The sequence below is a fragment of the Taudactylus pleione genome, unplaced genomic scaffold (assembly GCF_031769625.1).
Source record: "Taudactylus pleione unplaced genomic scaffold, aTauple2 ptg000571l, whole genome shotgun sequence".
In the NCBI taxonomy this organism is placed as follows: domain Eukaryota; kingdom Metazoa; phylum Chordata; class Amphibia; order Anura; family Myobatrachidae; genus Taudactylus; species Taudactylus pleione.
This window is the reverse complement of record NW_028284973.1, coordinates 987,895-1,012,230: the sequence shown is the minus strand read 5'-3', so window position 1 is coordinate 1,012,230 and position 24,336 is coordinate 987,895. Positions and strand designations below refer to the sequence as shown.

The following is a 24,336-nucleotide window of genomic DNA, read 5'->3' as shown; positions in this document are numbered from 1 at the left end:
GAATTTTTTTTTTACATTGACACATCACTTTTAAGGGACATTCCAAGGGCTGCAGGATACTTTTTTAAAGTGTGCATCCCTAAACCCCAATTCTGCACTTTTTTTCGTCCACCTATTCAATGGTGAAAAGTTATCCCCGTTTTTTACGAAGACTTCGCACTTGAAATTGAATATGGGGATAAGTGAAAATGGCGTTATCGCCGATAATGGACTTTTCGCTCCTAATTGAATACGGCTCTATATGTGCCTTGTGTGTCATATCCAGTCTGCCCCTAACAAAAGCAACGTCAATCACCCATGAGAATCACATATTATCTCCAGTGCTGCTGTACCCAATGTGGTGCACCCACCCAGTAATTACACTCCAGTAGTAAGGGGAACCCCTGGAGAACTGTCCCATGTTGGGAGCAGGACGAGGCAGGCATATTTTAGCCTCCATTGGTCACATTATTCACACTATACCATATTGTAGTGCGCCCAGTATGTCACATTAAGCCATTATGTAGTGCCGACACAGAATTTCACACTATGCCCACAGAAGATGACATTATGCCAGTGGGTCACAGTATGCCACACTGTAGTGCCCCCAGTAGGTTCCATCTTGCCACACTGTAGAGCATCCAGTGGTCCACATTAATACCACAGTTTTGGCTACCACCCCCCCCTCCTTCCCCATCTGTATCATGCCTGTCTGTCTGCCCCTCTCCTTGAGAATATAAGCTCTTACGAGCAGGGCCCTCTACCCTCTTGTGCTTCTCCTTACTTTATTTTCAGCTTCTTCTTACCCACCACTAGGGCACCTAACACTTGGTTGCTTATGCTCTGTTGCTTATGTGGGTGTTATGGCCACCAATGTATCAATGTATATTATCCATGTCCTTGTCCTGCATTGTATTGTATTGTACTTTTTGGTTATGTACTTTGTAAGGCGCTGCGGAACACTTGTGGCGCCATATATATAAACGATAATAAAGTATTTCACATGATGGCGCAATGTAGAGCCGACAGTAGGTAGCATACTGCCCAGGGGCGTTTCTAGAGAGGAGGGGGCCCGTGTGCAGTCTCCGACACAGGCCCCCTCCTCTCCACCCAGCGGCCGGCAGCGCACTGAGCTGTGCGCGGCCAGCGCCAGAGTTATAGACTCTAGGCACTAGAGTGTGCCCAGAGTCTATAGTGTATGCACAGGTCACCGGGAAAATGTCCGCGGCGGCCATTTTCCCTGTACTGTGCATGCGCAAACAACGGGAAAATGGCCACCGCGGCCTTTTTCCAGTCGGTTTACAGCGCCGGACCCCCGCGCCGACGTGGGACTCCGGATAGGTAAGTAACATTATGGGTGCAGGGTGTGCGGTGCGGGACCCCCCTGGACCCAGGGGACCGCATTCCCCGCACACCCTGCACCCCTTATAGATACGCCCCTGATACTGCCACACTGCCATGCCCCCAGTAATTAACGTTATGCCACACTGTTGTCCCCAAGAAAGTCACATTATGACACATTGTACACCCCTAAGTAAATTACATTATGCCCATGCTGTAGTGCCCCCCAACAGGACAAATAAATACATAAAAAAAATAAAAAATAAAATGAATTACACGGCCGCCAGGCGGCCACATCAGTGACCCACGGTGAAAGTTCCTGGAGAACCCTATAGCCAATAAACACCAACATTTGCTATCCTATTGTTTTGGTGCTGAGCAGCTGTTACCCACTCATAACGTGAAGCAGGAATAAGCATAAAACTAGCAGCAATAAAATAAAGAAAATAATAATATAAAATAATACTGACATAATTTGTAATAAATTAAATAATAACAATAATAAAAAAAACTGCACTAGTTTCCTACTGAGCACAGGGGGCAATACAATAAAATAACTAAAATGAACATATACAATATAAATAAATAATGATCATTACACTATGAAAAAAAAATCCCCCTCCCAACCACAGCTTTTAGGCGTCTACGGCATCCTATATAACTTAGCATCATGTGCAAGCATGGAGTGTATGTTTCTACACATGTTTAGGCATTCATACTTTCTATGTTGCCGTACGTGGGCTGACATGCCGTGTATACTTTCTATGTTGCCGTACGTGGGCTGGCATGCCGTGTATACTTTCTATGTTGCCATACGTGGGCTGGCATGCCGTGTATACTTTCTATGTTGCTGTATGTGGGCAGGCACCCTGTGTTAGCGTTCCCGCTAGGTTGTTTCAGCGGGGTGCCGCGCTCTACCCTATTTCTGAAGAGCAGAAAGCACCCTGCCCTCCAGCGCAGTGCCCCGCTGAAACAGCCTGTGAGTTCTGTCCTCCACCCATGGGGCGCAGTGTCCCGCGTGTGGGGAAAACGGCAGAGGAGCAGGCGCATTCACAGTGACCGCGGCGCTTGGGCAGACATGTAGTATAGTTGAAAAGTTGCTTGCTAGTTATCAGAAGAGGATATAAGTATGTTCCACACAAAGGGCTCCATTTAACATTTAGTATCACTGTGATACTTCCGAATATACCGCTGGATAGTAACATGACTGACTCTTCCTGTCTGGTGAGGTCCATCGCTGTCTTTTGCTGAGTGTCCGGCAGCTGACTAATGCACGATGGCTGCCTGCATATGCGTATTGTGAGTAACTCAGCGGGGACTCGGTAAAGTCTGGAAGGCTTCGCTGGGTCCCCAATGCCGGCAATGGGTAAGTGGTGCAGACAGTGCAGTCAGAATAGCAGTGAGCTAAGCTTACTGCTGTTTGGTAAAAACTAAACGAGGTCATAACTCCATTTAGCGTCGATGACTAATACTAAAGGGGTTACAACTTGTTCTTAAATGTAACTTTAAACATCCATAAAAAATGTTAAAAAAAAAATGGATCCACACTAAAGGAAAAGCCAGATCCACACTAATCTCTCACTTAAAGCCAGAGAAAAAAAATGGACCTGGCTTCTTCTGTGTATTTAGGGTCTGATTCACTACCGTTCGCAACTGCGATTACGCACGCAATCGGCCGATTGGGGAGAGAGACTGCTGCCACTGAGTAGCAGCGGTCTCCTCTTTCTCCCTGCCCGATACTACAGTAGTTCCCCTAGTAGGTTACATTATGCCACACTGTAGAGCCCCAATAGGTTACATTATGCCACACTGTAGAGCCCCCAATAGGTTACATTATGCCACACTGTAGAGCCCCCAATAGGTTACATTATGCCATGCTGTAGAGCCCCCAATAGGTTACATTATGCCACACTGTAGAGCCCCCAATAGGTTACATTATGCCATGCTGTAGAGCCCCCAATAGGTTACATTATGCCACACTGTAGAGCCCCCAATAGGTTACATTATGCCACGCTGTAGAGCCCCCAATAGGTTACATTATGCCACACTGTAGAGCCCACAATAGGTTACATTATGCCACACTGTAGAGCCCCCAATAGGTTACATTATGCCACGCTGTAGAGCTCCCAGTAGGTCACATTATGCCACATTGTAGTGTAGCGCAGAATAGATAAAAAAAATTAACTACTTAATACTCATTAAATTAGAAAATAATCCCCCTCATTACCACAAGTAAATGTTCCATATCCTTTCTGTGCCCTAACTGCCCTAGAGCCTTTTGTCTGTAGCCAATATGGTGATGTGTACAGAGAGGGGGCAGGACTCGGACCTGTGGGCGCGGCCGTGTCATTTGGTGACTAATGCCCCGCGCCACCTTGACAGCCGTAAGGCATTGGCATCTCTGTGCAACTTGAAGCCGAGGGTGTGGGGGTGACATAATTTGGGAGGGGGGGTGCCACCTGGCGTCAGCTGCTGGAAGTGCAAGAGAATGATCGCTGTTGCTTCACATTGTTCCGCAGATCCACGCAATGGGAGCATTATTAAGAATGGCCAGCTGTGGGTTAACCTCTATGGCAGAGGTTCCCAACTGCAGTCCTCAAGGCTTGCCAACAGTTCAAGTTTTAGAGATATCCATGGTTGAGCACAGGTGGTTAAATCAAATTGACTGATGTACTAATTAAGTCACCTGTGCTCAACCACGGATATCTCTAAAACCTGAACTGTTGGGGAGCCTTGAGGACCGCGTTTGGGAACCTCTGCTCTATGGTATGAAGCCGTCAGCGGGGAACCATTGATTGTTTCGCCCCACTGGTGGTCATCCCTGCTCTATTAGTCACTGGGCAGCAAGCCAATCAGAGACAGAGGTGAGGCTTCTTGGGTCACATCAGGGGGCAGAGCTAATCTCCGTGTCCCAACGCCAGGCTGAAAAAAAATAAGCCATTGCAGGGCTATCTGCCATCGATGGTGGAGAACCATTGATTCAAAACCATTTGGCATCGGCGGTTAACCATCCATGGTTTATAACAATCGATGGTCATCCCTTTTCTATATACAGTGTATATCCCTCAGGCTTGTATAACCTTAGATTGGAACAGCCTTAGTATACATCCTGAAAGAACAGAGTCGATAGCTGAAGTTATGTAGGAAATGGCCTGATATTAATGGTGAAATTAAAACGTTTTTAACATAATTCTCAAAATCTGAGAATGTCTGCTGGAACAAACCGGATAATCCTATGTGCTAGAGGCAGCTTCCGCACTGGCCTTTTTCCACTGAGAAGTTGGGATTTAAGAAGGCAGGGTGGTATGGATGGCGTTGCCTATCGTGCAGAAGCTTTCAAGCTCCAGATCTTGCTGCATACGGGCACTTCACTGCCCCATAAAATCCTATGGGGACTGTTGTGTGGCAGGTCCGCAGCAGACCGTTTTAAAGTAGAGCCATATGTAATGCGGTAAACCTGACGTTTTCATACAGTGTATAGGGACAGGGATCATAGGATCCCTCCCCAGCACTCGCCACTTGCACATATGCAGTCAGCAGACCGCACATACACAGCAGTGCAGCGGCCACCGGAACGTAAAAGCAAAGTACTATTACACATTGCAGGGATGCTTTCCGATGGAAGCCCTGTCCCTGGGTTGGGTATGATATCCCGGCTTTCGGGATGCCGCTAGTCAGAATACCATCAGCGGCATCCCGACAGCCAGAATCCCGACACCCATAGCAGTGAATGGTGAGTAACTTTCTAACCTTAACCTACCCTTCCCAGTGCCTAGCCCTCCCCCCTAGTGCCTAAACCTAACCTCCCCCTCCCCGCACCCAAATATTAACCCTCCCTTCCCGTGCCTAAACCTAACCTCCCCCCTAGTGCCTAAACCTAACCTCCCCTTCCCCGCAACCTAACACTCCCTCCCCGGTGCCTAACCTTAACCCACCCTTCCCAGTGCCTAACCCTCCCCCCCTAGTGCCTAAACCTAACCTCCCCCTCACTGCACCCTAAACCTAACCTCCACCCCTAGTGCCTAAACCTAACCTCCTCCTCCCCGCACCCTAATACTAACCCTCCCTCACCAGTGCCTAACCCTCCCCCCCTAGTGCCTAAACCTAACCTCCCCCTCCCCGCACCCTAATACTAACCCTCCCTCACCAGTGCCTAACCCTCCCCCCAGTGCCTAAACCTAACCTCCCCCTCCCCGCACCCTAATACTAACCCTCCCTCACCAGTGCTTAACCCTCCCCCCCTAGTGCCTAAACCTAACCTCCACCTCCCCGCACCCTAATACTAACCCTCCCTCACCAGTGCCTAACCCTCCCCCCCTAATGCCTAAACCTAACCTCCCCCTCCCCACACCCTAATACTAACCCTCCCTCACCAGTGCCTAACCCTCCCCCCCTAGTGCCTAAACGTAACCTCCACCTCCCCGCACCCTAATACTAACCCTCCCTCACCAGTGCCTAACCCTCCCCCCCTAGTGCCTAAACCTAACCTCCCCCTCCCCGCACCCTAATACTAACCCTCCCTCACCGGTGCATAACCTTCCCCCTAGTGCCTAACCCCACTAGCTAACGCTGCCCTCCCCCTGCACCCCGATACTTACCTTCGGGATACTGGTGCCGGGATCTCGAGCTGTCGGGATTTCGGCGCCGGTATTAAGACCGTCGGCATCCCCTGTCCCTGTGTGTGTCCAATAATACATCCGGGCAGCAGATAATTTCGTATTGCTGCGAATAACAGTGATAAGAATTTTTAATTATTGGGTCAAAAATCGGATAATTCATAAATGGGCCCATTAGCCCATTGACAGTCCCGCATTTTGGCGGCACCATGTATGTGACTATTAGATTATCTTTTAAAATACTCCCAAGGGCAGGACTCACACCAACTGAGCTGGTTAGATCACTCTCTATTGCCTGAGGCACAGGCTGGGTAGCCAGCAGCGGGAAGCTGGTCTCTTGTGGTGAGAGGAGCACTAGACACTTGCAGTCATTTAAGGAATTCAAACATATTTTACAAACATATAGTACCTTTAGCTACGGAACCCCTCTACTAGACCTTCTTATCTCATATCGTTAATGCGGTTGGTCCATCCTTATAATTCCTGTGGGATACTTTCATTGGATTACTAATTATCAGATACCCTTGTGTCCAGCGTGACAAGGACACATCTCCACAGAAGACAATTCCACCTATTCAATGTCCCAAATAAGGTGTGATCAGCCACTGAACGCCGGTCAAATGTGACGCAACACGCATGCTAAGTAGCGCCACAAGTGCGCAGCCTTATAGTTGAACTAGGGAACATGGGATTATAAAACAAGCATGATCAGAATTGTAGTATCTGTAGGCCTCTCCACAGAATTCTCCTGGCTCACATCGGGTTCCATGTCATCACTCCGATAATCTGTTGTGTGAAAATATATGTATTTTCAAATTTATGTCTCTTAATACAAGATAACATGTAGGTATCATTTAATCTCTAGGCTCCAGTGATGCAGGGACAACTGACGCTAGACAATAGCCACATAGAATTCCATCTTTCCTTGCTGGTCTCACTTTTCACTAATACTATCCCAACCCCTGACTGTCCGAGCCACACACACAGGGGCCTTTTTCTTGCTTTCTAATTTAGTGATATGTGATCTAGGCTACGGAAGAGTAGAGCCAATGTTCTGCCCTGAGAACTAACAAGAACAAATGAGTCGACAAAAAAAAAAAAGTTAAAAGCGCATTTAAGCTTCACCCACTTTTTTTTTTTTTTTCTTTAACAGGTAACTATTTCCTTGTTGCCATAGTTGCAGAAAGGTGCGGTTTACCTGTCCAATGTACGCCTGTAAAACTCTCTTATCTTTGCTGGTTAAAGCAGAGAGAGACTTTATAATCACAGACTCGCCCAATGTAAGTCAATCTCTTCTGTTTTCTAATTCAGTCTCTGTTTTTCCAAAGGAAATTAATGAAATTGTACCTATATATTGTGCCCACGCATTCATAAGATGTACTGCTGACAGTGTAATGCTCAAGAAATCTTGCGGTTCTGCAGCTTGTGTGGAACTACAAGTCCCAGCATGTTGGGACTTGTAGTTTCACAACTTTGAAGAGCCACAGGTGACCTGAATATTGTGTATTACTGTATATTGTGGGTGTTATCCATAGCGTGCTGATATTTTAGAGTGAATGTAGCTTGTCTGCTATTTTCTGCTGAGTTATATAGACACTGGTTTATATACACGCCAGTATAGAGGAGCCTTGACGATGGCCTGGCGCTTATTCATATATTTGCTAATGTGTGTAACTAATACCTCTGAATCTCTATTATCATGTAAGATTTAAGTATTTCTTGTTGATTTTGCTACAGTGTGCTAGAGGGCAAATCCCTTTTTTCTGTGTTCACATGACTGTTCTAAGCGCAATGTAAATTCAGTTATACACTAGGTGAAATTCTAGTAAGAATGTATAATGTATTATTATTATTGTTGCTGCTGCTGTTATCCATGTGTAAAGTGGTATTAAATTATGCAGCGCTGCACATGTATATCATTCATGATCCCTTCCGTTTGTTGTGTGTACGCTAGGGGGCATATTTAGTAATATTCCGAATTTTGCCCAACAAGAATTAACAAAAATATTGAATTTTCCAATTGTCTCTTGCTGGGGACACGGGCTCCAATAAAAACTTGTCCCTGCGAAGAGTTGGAAGCAAAGTGATAGCTTACGATAATTGTGTGCAACTATGTGAGGGCAGCTGACACTATCACTCTACTTCTGGGTATGGAGCCGGCGAGCCTAATGGGTATGCGCTGCGGTCCAGCTGCACATGCACCAGTACAGGCTAACGCAGTGTATAGGTTCTATGAAGAAAAATGTGCTACACTAGCCCATAGGCTATTATGGGCGGCCAATGCCATCTGAAGAGGGTGTTCCATACCAGGGCCAAGTTTTAGAAAATGTAGCATTCCGAATTTAGGTGTGCGCAGACGCCGGCACAGGAGGTGCCGCTTCGGCACAGGAGGTGCCGCTTCGGCACTTCCCCCTCCGCCGGGTCATGGTCAACCCTGTCCACACCTCCCAATGGGACATAGACTACTCACCTGGACGCAGGGGTACAGGGGAAATCCCCGGTGGGCCCCACTACCTGTGGGCCCAACCCTTGTCTTCTAGATGTCAGGTTCCAGAACTCAAATTATAGATTGATACTGTATTAGACGGTCAGTTATTTTATGGTGCAGGGCCACTGACCAACTTGGGGGTTTGGTTCCCTTCTATAGAAACTACACCAAGATTTGCTCAATGGTTAGCCAAGTGTCTGTGGTGGCTGGCCACCCCCTCTGGTGGATGACCACTCCCCTTAAGCATGGGCCCTTACCACTGCATTCACCCAGTGGGCCCTTCATGCCCCAGTCCGACACTGCCTGGATGGCCAGGTGAGTCCAGGTGAGAAGTGTGTGTCCCGACACAGGCGTGTCGCGTTCATTAAGCTGACCCCAGCAGCCATGTTCAGGCAAAGAAATCGCACCTGCCATACAGGGTAGGTGCCACCCCCGATAGTGCGACCGATGTGTCCGGTAGTGCGTCTTAATTATCACCACAGGCGGTGGCCATCTCAGTAGGAGGCCCATTGGCTGCGGCATTAGCATAAAGGCACATAGAAGTTATCTTACTGTTTTATTTATGTAAAATGAGAATGTCCTCTGAACACCGGAAATATTTTACTGTAATATGGTGGAATAATTGGTTGGCTTCGCGCTATTATTATGTTCCAAAAAAGTAGATTAAAAAATAAATAAATAAATCAAGCACACGATCAGCGAAACAAAACAATTTAAAAAAAAAATGTAATTTGAAATACGAAGTTGAATTAGATGAAGTCTACACAACATAATACAGGTCTACCTAAAGGAATGTTTTTTCCTTTTACTTTAAAAGCTTAGTTTAATAATTATCTATTCACATTCATCCAGGATTCATTTCCTGCCTTAGCTCAGGTTTCAGTACCATGAAATAGTCCTTTACAATGAGAAATGTGTCCTCAGTACTGGGAATAGTGAATAGATTGTTAGAATCTTGCAATAAGAGACGGGAATGAAGACCCTGGGAACGTTGAGTGACAGTGAATATTTAAATTGTTGTATTATCCATTGATTGGCTGTGTATGTGCGATGTCCCTGGAAACGGCAAAAGATATCACAAACAAAATACTCATGGGGCCCATTTATCAATGATTGCATTTGCAGTGCGATCTAGGGGCCTGATTCAGCTTTGGGAATAGACTAAGATATCACAAATAAGTGTGCAGCATGGTAAGACCATCCTGCACTGTGGGGGTGGGCAGATATGATATGTGCAGGGAGATTTAGATTTGGGAGGGGTATGTCCTAACTGTAATCTGAATTGCAGTGTAATACTAAAGCTGTGCAGTATATGTGGGCTACATGCAACAGCAGCCAGTATTTACCCTGCATTCAAAAAACAATGTATGTATTTGCACCCCTTGCATTGCAACATGGTTTGTCCAGATTCACAGTTATTTCTTACTCTATTTCCAAAGCTGAATCGGGCCCGAGGCGCGTTATTAGCGTCCGTGATCAATGCGATCATACCACCCGGATGTAACAAAAAGCATCCGCAGGCACAGGGGCTCCTTTCCTCTCGTCTCTGCAATGTGCTGCGAGTGAAGTGACCGCGTCAGAGTTCTCTTCACTCCTGTGCCGGGACTTCTGTGCATGCGTGATCTACTGACTACACATGTGCGGCTTCCATTGCACTGGAAATGGACTGCTGTGATCCCTCGATAATACATCTGGGGGATACTTAATATTTGCAGGTATACAACATACTTGCCTACTTTTGAAAAAGCATTTCAGGGAGTTTGTGAAAGCAGCACCTATGAGCGCGTGTTACAGTGGGCGTGTACTGATACATCTGAGAGGCGTGTCATACATGTGATGGGCGTGTACTGATAAATCTGAGAGGCGTGTCCTAAACCTGACTTACATCCAAATGTAAACCAGCCCAAAAGCAGTTAGTAAGATCTGTTTGTTGATGAAAACACACTAATACTTTCCAGAAATTCATAGGGATCATTGTGCCTTAAAATAACCAATGCAAGGAAATGACACTAATGATCCCATTGGAATGTATATATCTCTGTTTTTTAATATAACAGCTTCAAAATGGGGGTAAGGATGAAATGAGGGAGATTGTTAGACTCTTCAGGGAGACAGGGAGATTGCTACTATTTCAGGGAGTCTCCCTGACAATGAGGGAGAGTTGGCAAGTATGGTATACAATCAGCAGCGTGTACTGGGCTGTTGTGATGTAAGCAAGCCCGGGTAATTAGTACCTGCCTACCCCCCCCCCCCCTCGGCGCCTCTGTCTACAGAGAATAGAATGTAGAACAGTTGAAGGAAAAGGTCAACAACAGTCTCATAACCTTCAAGCGTTCCCTGAAAACTCACTTCTTCAGACAGATTCCAGAACCGCCCACATAACCTTCATAGCTTCCCTTTCTAATTACATCCCTTCTTACAGTCCACACATAACCCCACAGATTTTCTCTTTCCACAATTCCACATCCTCCTGACCCCAGGCCAACATTCCTGTGTGACTGGAGCATACAGCCCACCAAGAACCTCTGCAATACTGTAGGTAGCACCAGGGCCGAAACTAGGATATCTGTCACCCGGTGCAAGGCAGCAATTTTGCGCCCCCTCCCTTCCCGTACCTGGATTTTGTCCTTGCTCCTCCATAAGGCAGTGCACTAGTCAAACGTCCCTGGTATAGTGACTTACATTATTCCACACACTGTAATGCCTATTACACATTATTCCACACACTGTAATGCCTATTACAAAAGTGCCACTTACATATTTGCCCAACACTATTTTATGCACACAGTAAGGCTTCTAATTGCTTTAAAATTACCTGCTCGTTGTCAGGGGTTCCATGCTCGTTGCCAGGGGGTTTCATGCTCATTGCTATGGGGTTTATGCTCGTTGCCAGGGGTTACATGCTCATTGCCAGGAGATTTCACGGGAGAAGATGCAGCTTTCAGCATCTTCTCCCGGCACCTGCGCTGGCCTAACAGACACTAGAGGTCCAGTAGGACCTCTAGTGTCTGTCTCCTCCTTGATGGTGGCCATTTTTAGATGACCGTTTTCAGCAGAGTCAATGCGGACGGCTAGTACGCATGGAATCTGCTGAAAATGGGCAACCAAAAATGGCTGCCGCCAAGGAGACAGGCACTAGAGGTCCAGTAAGGACCTCTAGCATCTGTCTCCTCCTAGGCAGTGGTAATTTTTGGATGGGCGTTTTCTGAATCTGCAGCTCCCAAGCCACCGTGAGTCAGCCCTTTTTCACCCCCTGCATTCCGGCACCCGGTGCACGTGCACCTCTAGCCCCCCCCCCCCTAGTTGCGGCCCTGGTAGCACCTATCCTTGTGTATCAATGCCTATTTCCTAGAATGTAAGCTTGCGAGCAGGGCCCTCTTACCTGTATGTCTGTCTGTTATTACCCAGTTTGGTTCTATTAATGTGTGTTTCAAAATGTAAAGCACAACGGAATATGCTGTGATAAATAAATAAACAACAAGGCAATACAATGTTATGACTTTAACCGCAACAACAAGGGAATCCACAGTTTCGCACAGTAAAGCTTGGCTGTGATTGAATGGTCCATATGGGTTAGAATTATGTGTAGCCCCTCAGCCCTGATTGCCGTTACCAGGAAATTCCTCAGACATGGGGGTATATTTACTAAAGTGCGGGTTTATAGAAGTGGAGATGTTGCCCATAGCAACCAATCAGATTCTAGCTATTATCTTCTAGAAGGTGCTAGATAAATGTTAAGCAGAATCTGATTGGTTGCTATGGGCAATATCACCACTTCTATAAAGCCCATGTTGTGTGATAAATGCAATGTGTTAGATCATCCCAGTATGTAAGTCATATGGCGCTCGGGTTTATGGTGTGTTCAATGCTACCAATTTTATAAAATTTGTATATTTAGAATACCTTTTTACTTTTTAGTTTTATAGATATTTAAAGATTTTTATTGGAAGCTAATCAGCTGTAAAACTCAATAAAATTGCACAGCTACTCTTATTGTTGAGTTCTCAGGAACTCACTACCTCGCCAAGTCAGGCTTTCTCTCAATCTCGCCAGCTTCAAACGGGCAATAAAAACACACCTTTCTTATTAGAGTCTCCCTTCCCTTATAATTATCTACCATTCTTTTCCTCCATCTCCTACGCTTCTCCCCCAGTTCACCCTCCAACTGTTCTCCCCTCCACTTAGCTTGTAAGATCTTCTGCACCTCCTGACATCCCCACCATTCATCCATGTTTTGATCTACTGTATCTCCTGGCCTCCCAACCATTTATCCATGCATTGATGCATGCTGGGCCCTCCTTCCGGGAAGCAATCGGGAAGCCGACTGCCTATATACCGGCAGCCGGCTTCCCGACTGTCTTATCCCGGCAAGGGTGAAGTGCCGGGCGTCTAGATCTAGACGCCCGCATTTCCCCGACGCCGGGAGTCCGGTGCCCGGCATCACGATCACAGTGATGCCGGGCGCCGCGAGCGGACAGCCGCGAGGGGGGAGGGTTAGGTTTAGGGCTCCCAGGGGGGACTTAAGGTCAGGCACCCCCCCGGGAGGGTTAGGGTTAGGCTAGGGGGAGGGAGGGTTAGGGTTAGGTACCCCCAGGGGGGGCCTTAGGGTTAAGCACCCCCCGGGGGACTTAGGTTTAGGTAGCGGGGAAGGGGGTGGTTAGGGTTAGGCACTTAGAGGGGGGATTAGGGTTAGGCACTTGGGGGTGAAGTTAGGGTTAGGCACCCCTAAGGAGGGTTAGGGTTAGGGGGGTTAGGTTAGTGGATACTTACCTATCCACGATCGGGATTTCCAGCGCTGTCGGGCTTCCGCTGCTTCGCACTCTGCTCCTGTCGGGCTGCCGCTGACGGGAATCGAACCGCCGGCCATGCTGCCGGCGGTATTTCATACCCATTCCCTCATTCCTCATGTTTTATCCCTAGCACTACCCTTTCTTCCATAGGCAAACGCAGGGGGGGTTCCGTCTGCCTGGAAACCCCCCTCCCCAGCACACACCATGACCACAATAGAAATAGTAATATAATAGGTTGTTAATAGTGCTGCATATTCTTCTCAGTATCGCAAATATAATAATTAGCACCACCTGTGGATCTTTTAACATGTGTCAACCAGTAATAAATAACCTGTGCACCAACTAGAAGATCTGGAAAACATGCACTGTTAGAGATGCACTGCTATAGAGCCCAATATGTACATATACAGTATGTCCAGGGCAGTGTTAGGTTCTTCTGCTGCTCCTCCAGGCTCCCGGAATGGTGCCCACATCTAAAATAAATCTGTTCAGCTCAGGCAGGATGGCCTACTGGCGCATCTAATGGCTTACTGTGATCACTGGTCCTGTATATGCTGGAATTAATTAATACACACAATACACTTTGTATGACGCTTATTAAAACTGGTTAAGTACTAATTCTGCCCTCTTCATTGACAGGCCACACTCGCCCCCTCTGGAAATCCTGCGTTTGCCACTGTCTTCTAGTGCCGCTTGTATCCTACTCCCTTTCAGGAACACTGTCTCTGCATGCTCGCCCTTCACTGGGTACAGGCTCACTGTTTGCTAAACTACCTGCCCCCTCTCTGACACTGGCCGCCAAGATACAGGAAGTCACCCCATACCTAGTTCATTGGTTTTTACTCAGTACTGTGTCACGGTTATGTCAACTTTACAGTCATGGTGCCATTGTTATGTCAAGTTACGTTTTTGTATTTTCCCTGTACAATGCTGTTGAAACTTTGTGGCGCCTTAAAAAATGCAAGCTAATAATAATAATAATTGTTCCTCCTGGTCTCTCAACCATTCATCCATATATTAATCTACTGTACCTCCTGGCCTCCCCACCATTCATCCATGTATTGATCTACTGTTCCTCCTGGCCTCCCCACCTTTCATCCATGCACTTATCTATTGTTCCTCTTGACCTCACCACCATTTATAATTTTGTTGATGTCCTGGCCTCCCCACCATTCATCCATGTATTGATTTTCTGTACCTCCTGACCTCCACACCATTCATCCATGTATTGATCTACTGTACCTTCTGACCTCCCCACCATCCATCCAAGTATTGATCTACTGTACCTCCTGGTCTCCCCACCATTCATCCATGCATTCATGTATTGACCTACTGTTCCTCCTGGCCTCCCCACCATTTATCTATGTATTTATCTACTGTACCTCCTGACATCCCCACCATTTATCCATGTATTGATCTACAGTACCATCTGGGCTCCCTACGATTTATCCAAATATTGATCTACTGTACCTCCTGACCTCCCCACCATTTATCCATGTATTGATCTACTGTACTGTACTTCCTGGTCTCCCTACGATTCATTCATGTATTGATCTACTGTACCTCCTGGTCTCCCTACGATTCATCCATGTATTGATCTACTGTACCTCCTGGCCTACCCACCATGGATCCATGTATTGATCTACTGTTCCTCCTGGCCTCCCTACCATTCATCCACATATTCAACTTGTTTCTATGGCCTCCTAGTAGTACATCCATGTAAGTGTCTATTATTTTCCTTAGCACCACACCATTCATCCATGTATTCATCTACTGTTCTTCCTTGCCTACACATCTTACCATTCATCCACACAATCACCTAGTATTCCTCCTAATATTGGCCTCATTTTAAGACCCTGTCACATCCTTACTCATTGTTTCTGAGACATTTACCCTGTAATTAATTGTCTTGTAATCTTTTTTTTTTTTTTTTTTTTTTTTTTTACTACAGAAGGTCGCTGTCAAGACGCAACAACAGCCATGATGTTTCTACCTGCACTGGCCATGTCCCTCGTCCTAGTTACCTTCTCTTCCAACTTGGCCATGGCTGTTAAGAAAGAAATCCGGTCTCCACAGACGCTATCAAGAGGTCTTGTAGCTGATCCTTTACTGCACTGATTTTCCCATTAGTAGAACAGTCTGATAGTAAATACTAATTACTAGTTTGTGTTTTATACTGTAGATAACAGATGACTGTTTAGCATCTTTTTTCTTATTTCACCAGATTCCAACTCTGATAGAAAAATAAATGAGCTAGTGATTAGGGACAAAACATAATCAGCAAATATGTTGTTGTTTTTTTATTATCACTACTGATAATAACAAATCTAAATTGCTTTCATAGTACAATAATTATCTCTGCTTTGAAAATAACGTGTTTGTTTTAATAGCACTTTTTGGTTAACACATAGGCAATAATACATACTGTAGTAGGCAATATATGCAATTTATAAACATACATAAGCTCCGCATTTTCATGGGCCTAAATGCCCACCTAGCACAGGCCAGCCCAAGCTGTGGCTCTCCAGCTGTTGTGAAACTACAAGTCCCAGCATGCTTTACCAGCTGATCAGTGGGAGGGTTTGCTGGGACTTGTAGTTTTAAAACAGCTGGAGAGCCACAAGTTGGCAAGGCCTGACCTAGCGTATTTAAAAGTGCCTGTTTCTATTCTCTGGGAAATAAATGTTTGGGTATTGCATTTGCTAGTCCATCTTCCTGCCACTTTAGAAACGCTCCCTAAATCGCTTTCAACATTTTTTTTTATTTTATTTTAAATAGGGAGAGTTATCAAATCTTGGAGATAAAGGGCCTGATTCAGACGCACTCGCAAGCGGGTCGATATTGGGCAAGTGCGCATGCTCATGACGGAGGCTGCTCCGTCGTGCGCATGCGCGAGACCCGGATAGCAACGGCCAAGCCGTCGCACCGGGTCTCGCACCAAAGGGGGCGTGCTGTCGATGGTGAGTAACAGCACGTCCCCTTTGGTGGGCGTGCCGGGGGCGTGGCTGCCCAGACAGAGGCGTTCCCATGGGAACGCCTACCATCTGGGTTCGGCCCCACTGACATCACTAGTGATGTCAGTGGGAGTGCTTTTGGCTCTGATAGAGCCAAAAGCACTCCAGGGCTTGCGGCAGACGAGACCCTACCGCAAGGGTCTCGTCGCAAGCATCGCGACCATCACTTTGGCCACTCGCTATAGCTGTGGGTGGTAACCCACAGCTATGCGAGCGTCCAAGAGGCCGCACACAAAAAAAAATAAACGCCCTGATTCAGAGCGGGCGCTCTTTCAGAGCGTCCGGCTCTGAATCAGGCCCAAAGTGGAGAGAAGTTGCTCATAGTTACCAATCAGTTTCTAACTGGAATTTTTTTCTATCACAGCCTGTAACATGAGAGAAGCTGTCATTATATATCTTCAAGATTAGATATACCTCCCCCAAAGTCTGTCTGGGTTTTGATTATGTCATACTTGTTTGCTTTCTTTTTCTTCCAGTAATCTAGGGAGCTTTGTGTTTGAATGATTTGAGAAATCCCCACACCCATGCTATTCACACCTTGCTCTTATTTAAAGTTTTTCCTGAAATATGAAATCTCATTTATATATGTGTGTGCATAATAAGTCTATCCAGGTGACTAGTAGGGATGGACATCGATTGGTTCACCATCAATGGTCTCCATCAATGGCACAATTGGTTCCTACCATCAATGGCAGGAAACTATAGACAGAAAACCATCGGTGGTTTGAACCACTGGTGGGTGGCACAAGTGCATACATTTGACTGCGGCTGGCCAATCAGAAGGAGGGCAGGGATAAGAGACAGCCGACAGGAGGGAGGGACTAAGCAACAGGGAAAAAGAACATATCGCTCTGTCGCCATCAGATCTCAGCCATCGATGGGGGGAAAATATCGACCATTATAAGCAAACCATCAGTGTTTAATAAATATTGATGGTCGATGTCAATACTTAGAGCCTGATTCAGAGGTGGACGCAGTGTTGATTTTATTCGCAAGCGGTCGATGTTTTCAGTTTGTGCATGCGGCCGAGTCGCAGTGCGCATGCATCGCGATAGTTACTACAGGATGTCGTAGAACGAATTCGGGTGCAGAGAGGGTAGAATTTCACTGGGTGTTCCTGGATGGTAACAAGAGGGTGACTAGCCAGACTCCTCGTTGCGGCCAGTAATTGCGTCTTTTATACACTATTGCAGTGGTACCGGCGGCCATGTTCCGATAGGCATTCTGAGCAACCAAAGGACTGCGCTAAAGTCCGATAGTTCAATTTGTTACGCAAAGTGGCGGATTAGAGCTGCAGCCGGTGACATCTCTGTACGAATTCCATCGGCTGGGGCATTAGCATAAGGACATGGTTGCGCTGCGTAGACAGTCGCAGTGGCAGTTACATTTGCATCCACCCCTGGATCAGGTCCTTAGTACCTAGTGCCACATATACAAGCGCAGATATCATTGTTTGTCCCTTTAAAAAGGCTTCAATTAAGCTAAATAATCACCTGATACTGTAAAACAGTGTTTGCACCTGCATAAAAGACCTTTACTGACATTCCAGCAGCATGTACAACTTGAAAAACCTGTGCTTGCATATCATTAACAGGGCTGGGTATGAAATATCGGCACTTGGGATGCCGGCTGTCAATAGACCGGTTACAGTAGTACTGTAACCCTGCCCTGTTCACCCCCTAACCCTCCTTTCCTGTATCCTAACACTAACCATCCCTACCCCATACCCTAACCCTCCCGGTTAGTGCCTAACCCTAACCCCTTAGTGCCTAACCCTAACCTCCCCCCTTAGTGCCTTACCCTAACCCACCCCCTTAGTGCCTAACCCTAACCTCCCCCCTTAGTGCCTTACCCTAACCCTCCCCCCTAGCGCCTAACCCTAACATCACCCCTCAGTGCCTTACCCTAACCCCCCCATCCGCAGCCTAACCTTAACCTCACCCCTCCCGCAGCCTAACCCTTACTTCCCTCGTGGTGTCTAACCCTAACCCCCCCCCCCCCTTGCGGCTAACAGCTAACCCGCCCGCTATACTTCCGATCGGGATGCCGGTTGTTGGGATTCCGGCGCCGTCATATTCAATTGTGCCATGATTCCGGCACCGGGATTCCGGCCACCTACAGTACATCCCGGCTGTAAGTTTATTGACTACATTCCCATGAACATTAGTATATGGAGTCACAGTATTGTAGTGCCCAAAGCATTCCTGCGAGGAGCATTTTTGTATGGCTTTAAAGGTTTTGTGTCTACACGTGAAAGTGACACAATAAATATTTTGTAAAATTTGTCACAAATCACACATTGAATATTATGTTTCCTTTTAGGTTGGGGCGATGACATTTCCTGGGTTCAGACCTATGAAGAAGGATTGTACAATGCAAAAAAAAGGTATGATAGGTAGGATGGGTGCTAGCTTTGGGGACCGTTATATAGTGTCATAAAGGGTGGGATGCATGACACATCACATTTTGAATGCGATGCATCCCACCACTCATCGCAAACATGCCGGCGTCTATTAACGCCATATGCTCGGAAAAAAAATGACAAAGGAGCTGTCTTTTGCGATAGAAGGGCTTCCGGGTTTAGGACACGGGAGTCCTTCTATGCATGCATCGAGTGACACACGCACTGCACGTGGTGCTGGGAGGAATCCGATTGGATCCCTCTCAGGGGGGTTGCCAATAGAAACCCATAGGTTTCTATCGGGCAACGCCGTCTAAACGTGGTCTTTGCCCACCGCATCCAAGCCCCAAAATGTTACACGTTCCGGAGCTTGACTGCAAAATAGCCTTTGATGCATCCCACCCGAAATACGGAATGTATTCACAGCTGCATTGTGCCCACTAAACACATCTGATTAGCATTTGCCAGCAGCATCATATTAAAATAGGGAAATTTGCTGCACGATTCCCTTTGAAGAAAAAAAAAAAGTTTGTGAATTATAACATACATGTGTAACCTTGTTGCTCCACTAGATGGCGACAATCTGCTGATTGCACTGCACCGTTGAATTGCAGTCACCCTATGTGAATGCATTGAATTTATGCTTATCCGCTCCGATAATCAAGTTCATGTTTAGTGTCCTGATGTGTAAAGTTCTCAGAAGTCCCGTTGGCCTTCACGCCCTCATAGTCTAATGCCTTTGGCAAGTAAGAAGGCTTCTAATACAGTACATTTACCTAGTTTATTATCACATTTTGACATGAATGCAGAAAATCTCCTCCAGCCTGGGTCTACCTTAGGAAAACATCTGTGACTCATCTAAGCTAGAACTTTGTGACCATTCATAGTTGCATCTGGCCGTCAGTACAAATTTATCAGCAATGTTTGATACTGGGATCACCATCCTTGAGCATGATGTACTGAGCCTTGAAGAAAGGTAAAGTGGACAGGTTGCCGGAAGCAACCAATCAGCTTCTAACTGTCATTTCGAAGATTGTGTTTGACAAATGAGAGAAGCTGATTGGACAACTTCTCCATTTTATATCTCTATTTGGGCGGGATACATCAAGCATCGCATTTTGGACGCGATGCATACCGCCAATGATCGCCTGTATACCAGCATTTAGTAACGCCATATGCATGTACAGTTAGGCAAAGATATGAGCTGTCCTTTGCGTTGTAAGAACTTTTCCGGGTTTATGACCTGGGAGTCCTTCTGCGTTTGCCAGGCCATCGGCCAGTGCATGTGTGAGCCTGTTGGGTTCCTCTCGGGGAAAGCTCAGAAATGAAGCCCATCTGTAGATGGCGTTGCCTATCTTGTAATTTCTTGGTGGATATGGAAAATGCGTCCCGCTCTTTGGTTTGATACATCTCCCCCCCCCCCCCCCCTTATAGATGAGTTTTAAAGCACATTTTGGGATGCGGTCAGCATGTCAGCAGTTGTGATGTCGACATTGTAGAAATGTTAACATAACATTATATTCACAACATGTGTCGACATTGGAAATGTTAACATGCAAAATACTGCCATTAGTTTAGGGTTAAGGAGGGATAGGGGCATACTTATCGCCACAACCCCCGGGATAGGTTTAGGGTCAGGGTTAGGGATAGGGACATACTTAACGCCACAACCGCTGAGATAGGGTTGGGGATAGGGACATACTTAATGCCACAACCGCCGGGATAGACTTAGGTTTAGGGTCAGGGTTAGGGATAGGGACATACTTAACGCCACAACCGCTGGGATAGGGTTAGGGATAGGGACATACTTAATGCCACAACCGCCGGGATAGACTTAGGTTTAGGGTTAGGGATAGGGGCATACTTAATGCCACAACCGCCGGGATAGGCTTAGGTTTAGGGTCCGGGTTAGGGACATACTTAATGCCACAACCGCCGGGATAGGCTTAGGGTCAGGGTTAGGGATAGGGACATACTTAACGCCACAACCGCTGGGATAGGGTTAGGTTTAGGGTCAGGGTTAGGGATAGGGACATACTTAATGCCACAACCGCCGGGATAGACTTAGGTTTAGGGTTAGGGATAGGGGCATACTTAATGCCACAACCGCCGGATAGGCTTAGGTTTAGGGTCAGGGTTAGGGACATACTTAATGCCACAACCGCCGGGATAGGCTTAGGGTCAGGGTTAGGGATAGGGACATACTTAACGCCACAACCGCTGGGATAGGGTTAGGTTTAGGGTCAGGGTTAGGGATAGGGACATACTTAATGCCACAACCGCCGGGATAGACTTAGGTTTAGGGTTAGGGATAGGGGCATACTTAATGCCACAACCGCCGGATAGGCTTAGGTTTAGGGTCAGGGTTAGGGACATACTTAATGCCACAACCGCCGGGATAGGCTTAGGTTTAGGGTCAGGGATAGGGACATACTTATTGCCACAACCGCCGGGATACAATTAGGTTTAGGAGTTAGGGTACTTAACTCCACAACTGCCAGAACAGCTGCATCACTGCACCGCAGATTGCCGACATTTTTAGAATGTCGACATTTCATCAATACCGACATGCTGAACATGTTACATGCTGGTATTATGGCCATGTCTACATGCTCACCATCCATAAAACAAACCAAACCCCACAGTTGATATCACGGCAACGTTCACAGCTTTTAGACACAGTCGGGTAGACAGTCTGATAAGACAGGGGAGTGAGTTCCAGAGGAGGGGAGGAGACAGGAGAAATCTTGGATGTGGCAGTGGGAGGAGGTAATCAGTGCAGAGACCAGGTGACAGTCAGAGGAAGATTGGAGAGAGCGAGGGTGAGTGTGGACTGGAGATGAGGTCAGAGATGTAGGAAGGAGAGGAGTGATGTAGTGCTTTGTATGTTAGGGTGAGGAGCTTATACTGCATTCTGTAAGGAGTTGGAGGAGAGGAGAGCTTGAATGAATCTGACAATATAGGAAGACAAGATGAGCAGCAGCATTCAGGATAGATGTGATGCGGGAGAGGCGGGGAAGAGGAAGACCAGATAATAGGAGGTTGTAGTATTCCAGGCAGGAAAGTACAATGGCATGAATAAGAGATGTGGTAGCCACAAGGGTGAGGAAAAGTTAGATTTTGGAGATGGTGCGGAGGTAACAGTAATAATACAAGTACCACAAGACCTGGAATATTGGTTGCTTTACATGAAAGAGCATCTAGTAATAATCTGCAACAGAGGGCCAGATTCAGATCCGGTCGCAAGCGCTGAGCGCTCGCAACCGGGTCGATGGTGGCCCACAGCGCATGCGCACGACGGAGCCGGCTCCGTCGTGCGCATGCGCGAGACCTGGCTAGCGACGGGCACTCCGTTGCTCCGGGTCTCGCAACAAAGTGGGCGAGCTGTCGATGTTAAGTGACACCTCGCCTCCTTTGGTGGGCGGGCCGGGGGGGGTGGCTGCCCAAACGGAGGCGTTCCCATGAGGACGCCTGTCGTTTGGGTGCGGCCTCACTGACATCACGAATGATGTCAGTGGAGAGATTCCGGCTCTGTTAGAGCCGAAATCTCTCTGGGGCTTGCGGCCACGAGATCCTACCACAAGGGTCTCGTCGCAAGCCCGATGGTCACGATGGTCTTGACCATCGCAACCATCATCATGGCCGCACGCTATAGCTGTGGGTGGTCACCCACAGCTATGCGAGCGGCCAGGAGGCCGTTCTAAAAAAAAAAAAAACCTGGCCGGGTCTGAGGGCCTGATTCAGAGCTGAACGCTCTGACCAGAGCGCTCGCTCTGAATCAGGGCCGTCCTATTTAAATGTGGAGCGGCCTTTTGGACGCTCGCATAGCTGTGGGTTACCACCCACAGCTTATGCGAGCGGCCATGATGATGGTCAGGATGGTCAAAGACCATCGCGACCATCGGGCTTGCGACGAGACCCTGCGGTAGGGTCTCTCTTCCGCAAGCCCAGGAGTGATTTTGGCTCTATCCCAAAATCACTCCCACTGACATCATTACTGATGTCAGTGGGGCCGGACTCAGACGGTAGGCGTTCCCATGGGAACGCCTCTGTCTGGCAGGCACGCCCACCAAAGGGGACGTGCTGTCACTCACCATCGACAGCACGCCCCCTTTGGTGCGAGACCCCGAGCAACGTATTTCTCGTCGCTCGCCGGGTCTCGCGCATGCGCACGACGGAGCTCCCTCCGTCGTGCGCATGCGCATTCGCCCAACATCGACCCGCTTGCGAGCGACCTTCCCTCGCGAGCGGGTCTGAATGACCCCCTGAATCAGGCCCAGATTGCTGAACAGAACACTGATGATCCTAACATTCCTACAGTGGCCTGGGAATGGCAGAGTTGCCGTATTATATCGCAGATGCCTATAGCTGCTATTGCATTTGCCACCACAATACAAGCAACTGTCCCAAACAGAGAGCATCTATATTCTTCTATAGGTAACTGTAGGAAAGGAGTGTTGCCCATATCATCAAATTAGATGGTAGCTGTTATTTTCCTTGTAAGGTTAAGAAAATGAAAGCAGACATCTAATTGGCTAATGTGGGCAGTGACACCTTTATTACACAGTTACCTGCAACACAATTTAAACCAAAATGTCTAGTATAATAAGGAGTAGCTATTTTGTGGTTTAAGGGCCTGTTTCAGCAAGGATCGCAACTGCCATTACGCACGCAATTGACTGATTGTTACGTTCTGCTCATGCGCGAACCGGCCACTGTGATCGGGACTGCGATCGCAGAGACTACGCAGACCCATCGCAGAGTGATTGACAGGAAGTGCTGTTTGTGAGAGGTGATGGGGGGGCGGTCGGCGAAAACGCAGGTATGCCAGTGCGTTTGAACGCTGTTGCAGGGGTGTGCATATATTATCCACTGCGATGCCATACACAGCATTGCCTTTCACTGCGTGCGCTGAGATTAGCAATTTCTGAGTAAGATCAGGCCTTGTGCAAGTGTGCGTGTGGCTCCGATTGTATTCGATGTTACCGATGGTTTTGCAGTCTTGCTAAACATTACGGATGTGTGTAAGGTAAAGTGGGCGTCCATGTGTAGTGCTGCAACGGCATAGCGATCACAATGGATTAGCATACTATCGCAGTGAGACTGCATGCGTAATCGCAACTGCGATCCTAGTTACGATCCTTACTGAATCAGGCCCTAAGTAACTTATATCAATCTAATATGGAACCAGCACCTAAACCTAATGAATATTTGTCAGATATCACCTCATGTCCCTGGTTCCTACAGAATTGATAAACTACCTTGACATTAATATAGTTTTAGACCAGGTCACAAACACCTTCCACAGTGCTCGGATTGCTGGGGTATATATTAGGCATTTAGGTGTAATACATGCATTATGTAATGCCCAGTATAGAGGATGCCGCATCAGTGTCTTCTTCCCTGATCTAACTGCTCTGTGCTCTTCTCTTCCAGCAACAAACCGCTAATGGTAATCCATCACTTGGACGATTGTCAGTACTGTCAAGGTATATAAAAATGTTATACGACTCTACATACATACTGATCAGGGGGAACATTTCTTGTATTGCATATAATCCCGTATTTTCTGTCTCCTATATTTATTATGACCATATTTATCTGTCTTACTATCCTGGGACTCGTTAATAGTTGGGCGAGCACTAATTTTTTTCATGTGTGAGATATGCAGTACTGCACATGCATGGTCTACATGCATATTGATAGG

General features: G+C 47.0%; 1 protein-coding gene across 2 annotated transcripts in view; it reads left to right on the top strand.

Moving 5' to 3' along the window:
- LOC148481623 (anterior gradient protein 3-like) overlaps positions 1–24,336 on the top strand; it is a 43,557-nt gene that overhangs the window by 6,920 nt on the left and 12,301 nt on the right. Inside the window, exons 2-5 of one of the 2 annotated variants that reach the window (XM_088453092.1) lie at positions 7,090–7,216; positions 15,166–15,303; positions 18,551–18,614; positions 24,066–24,118. In XM_088453092.1, the coding sequence (XP_088309218.1) occupies positions 15,195–15,303; positions 18,551–18,614; positions 24,066–24,118 (226 nt within the window). In that variant the 5' untranslated portion in view covers positions 7,090–7,216; positions 15,166–15,194. The remainder of the gene's footprint in view (positions 1–7,089; positions 7,217–15,165; positions 15,304–18,550; positions 18,615–24,065; positions 24,119–24,336) is intronic. The other variant, XM_088453093.1, reaches the window with a different exon arrangement.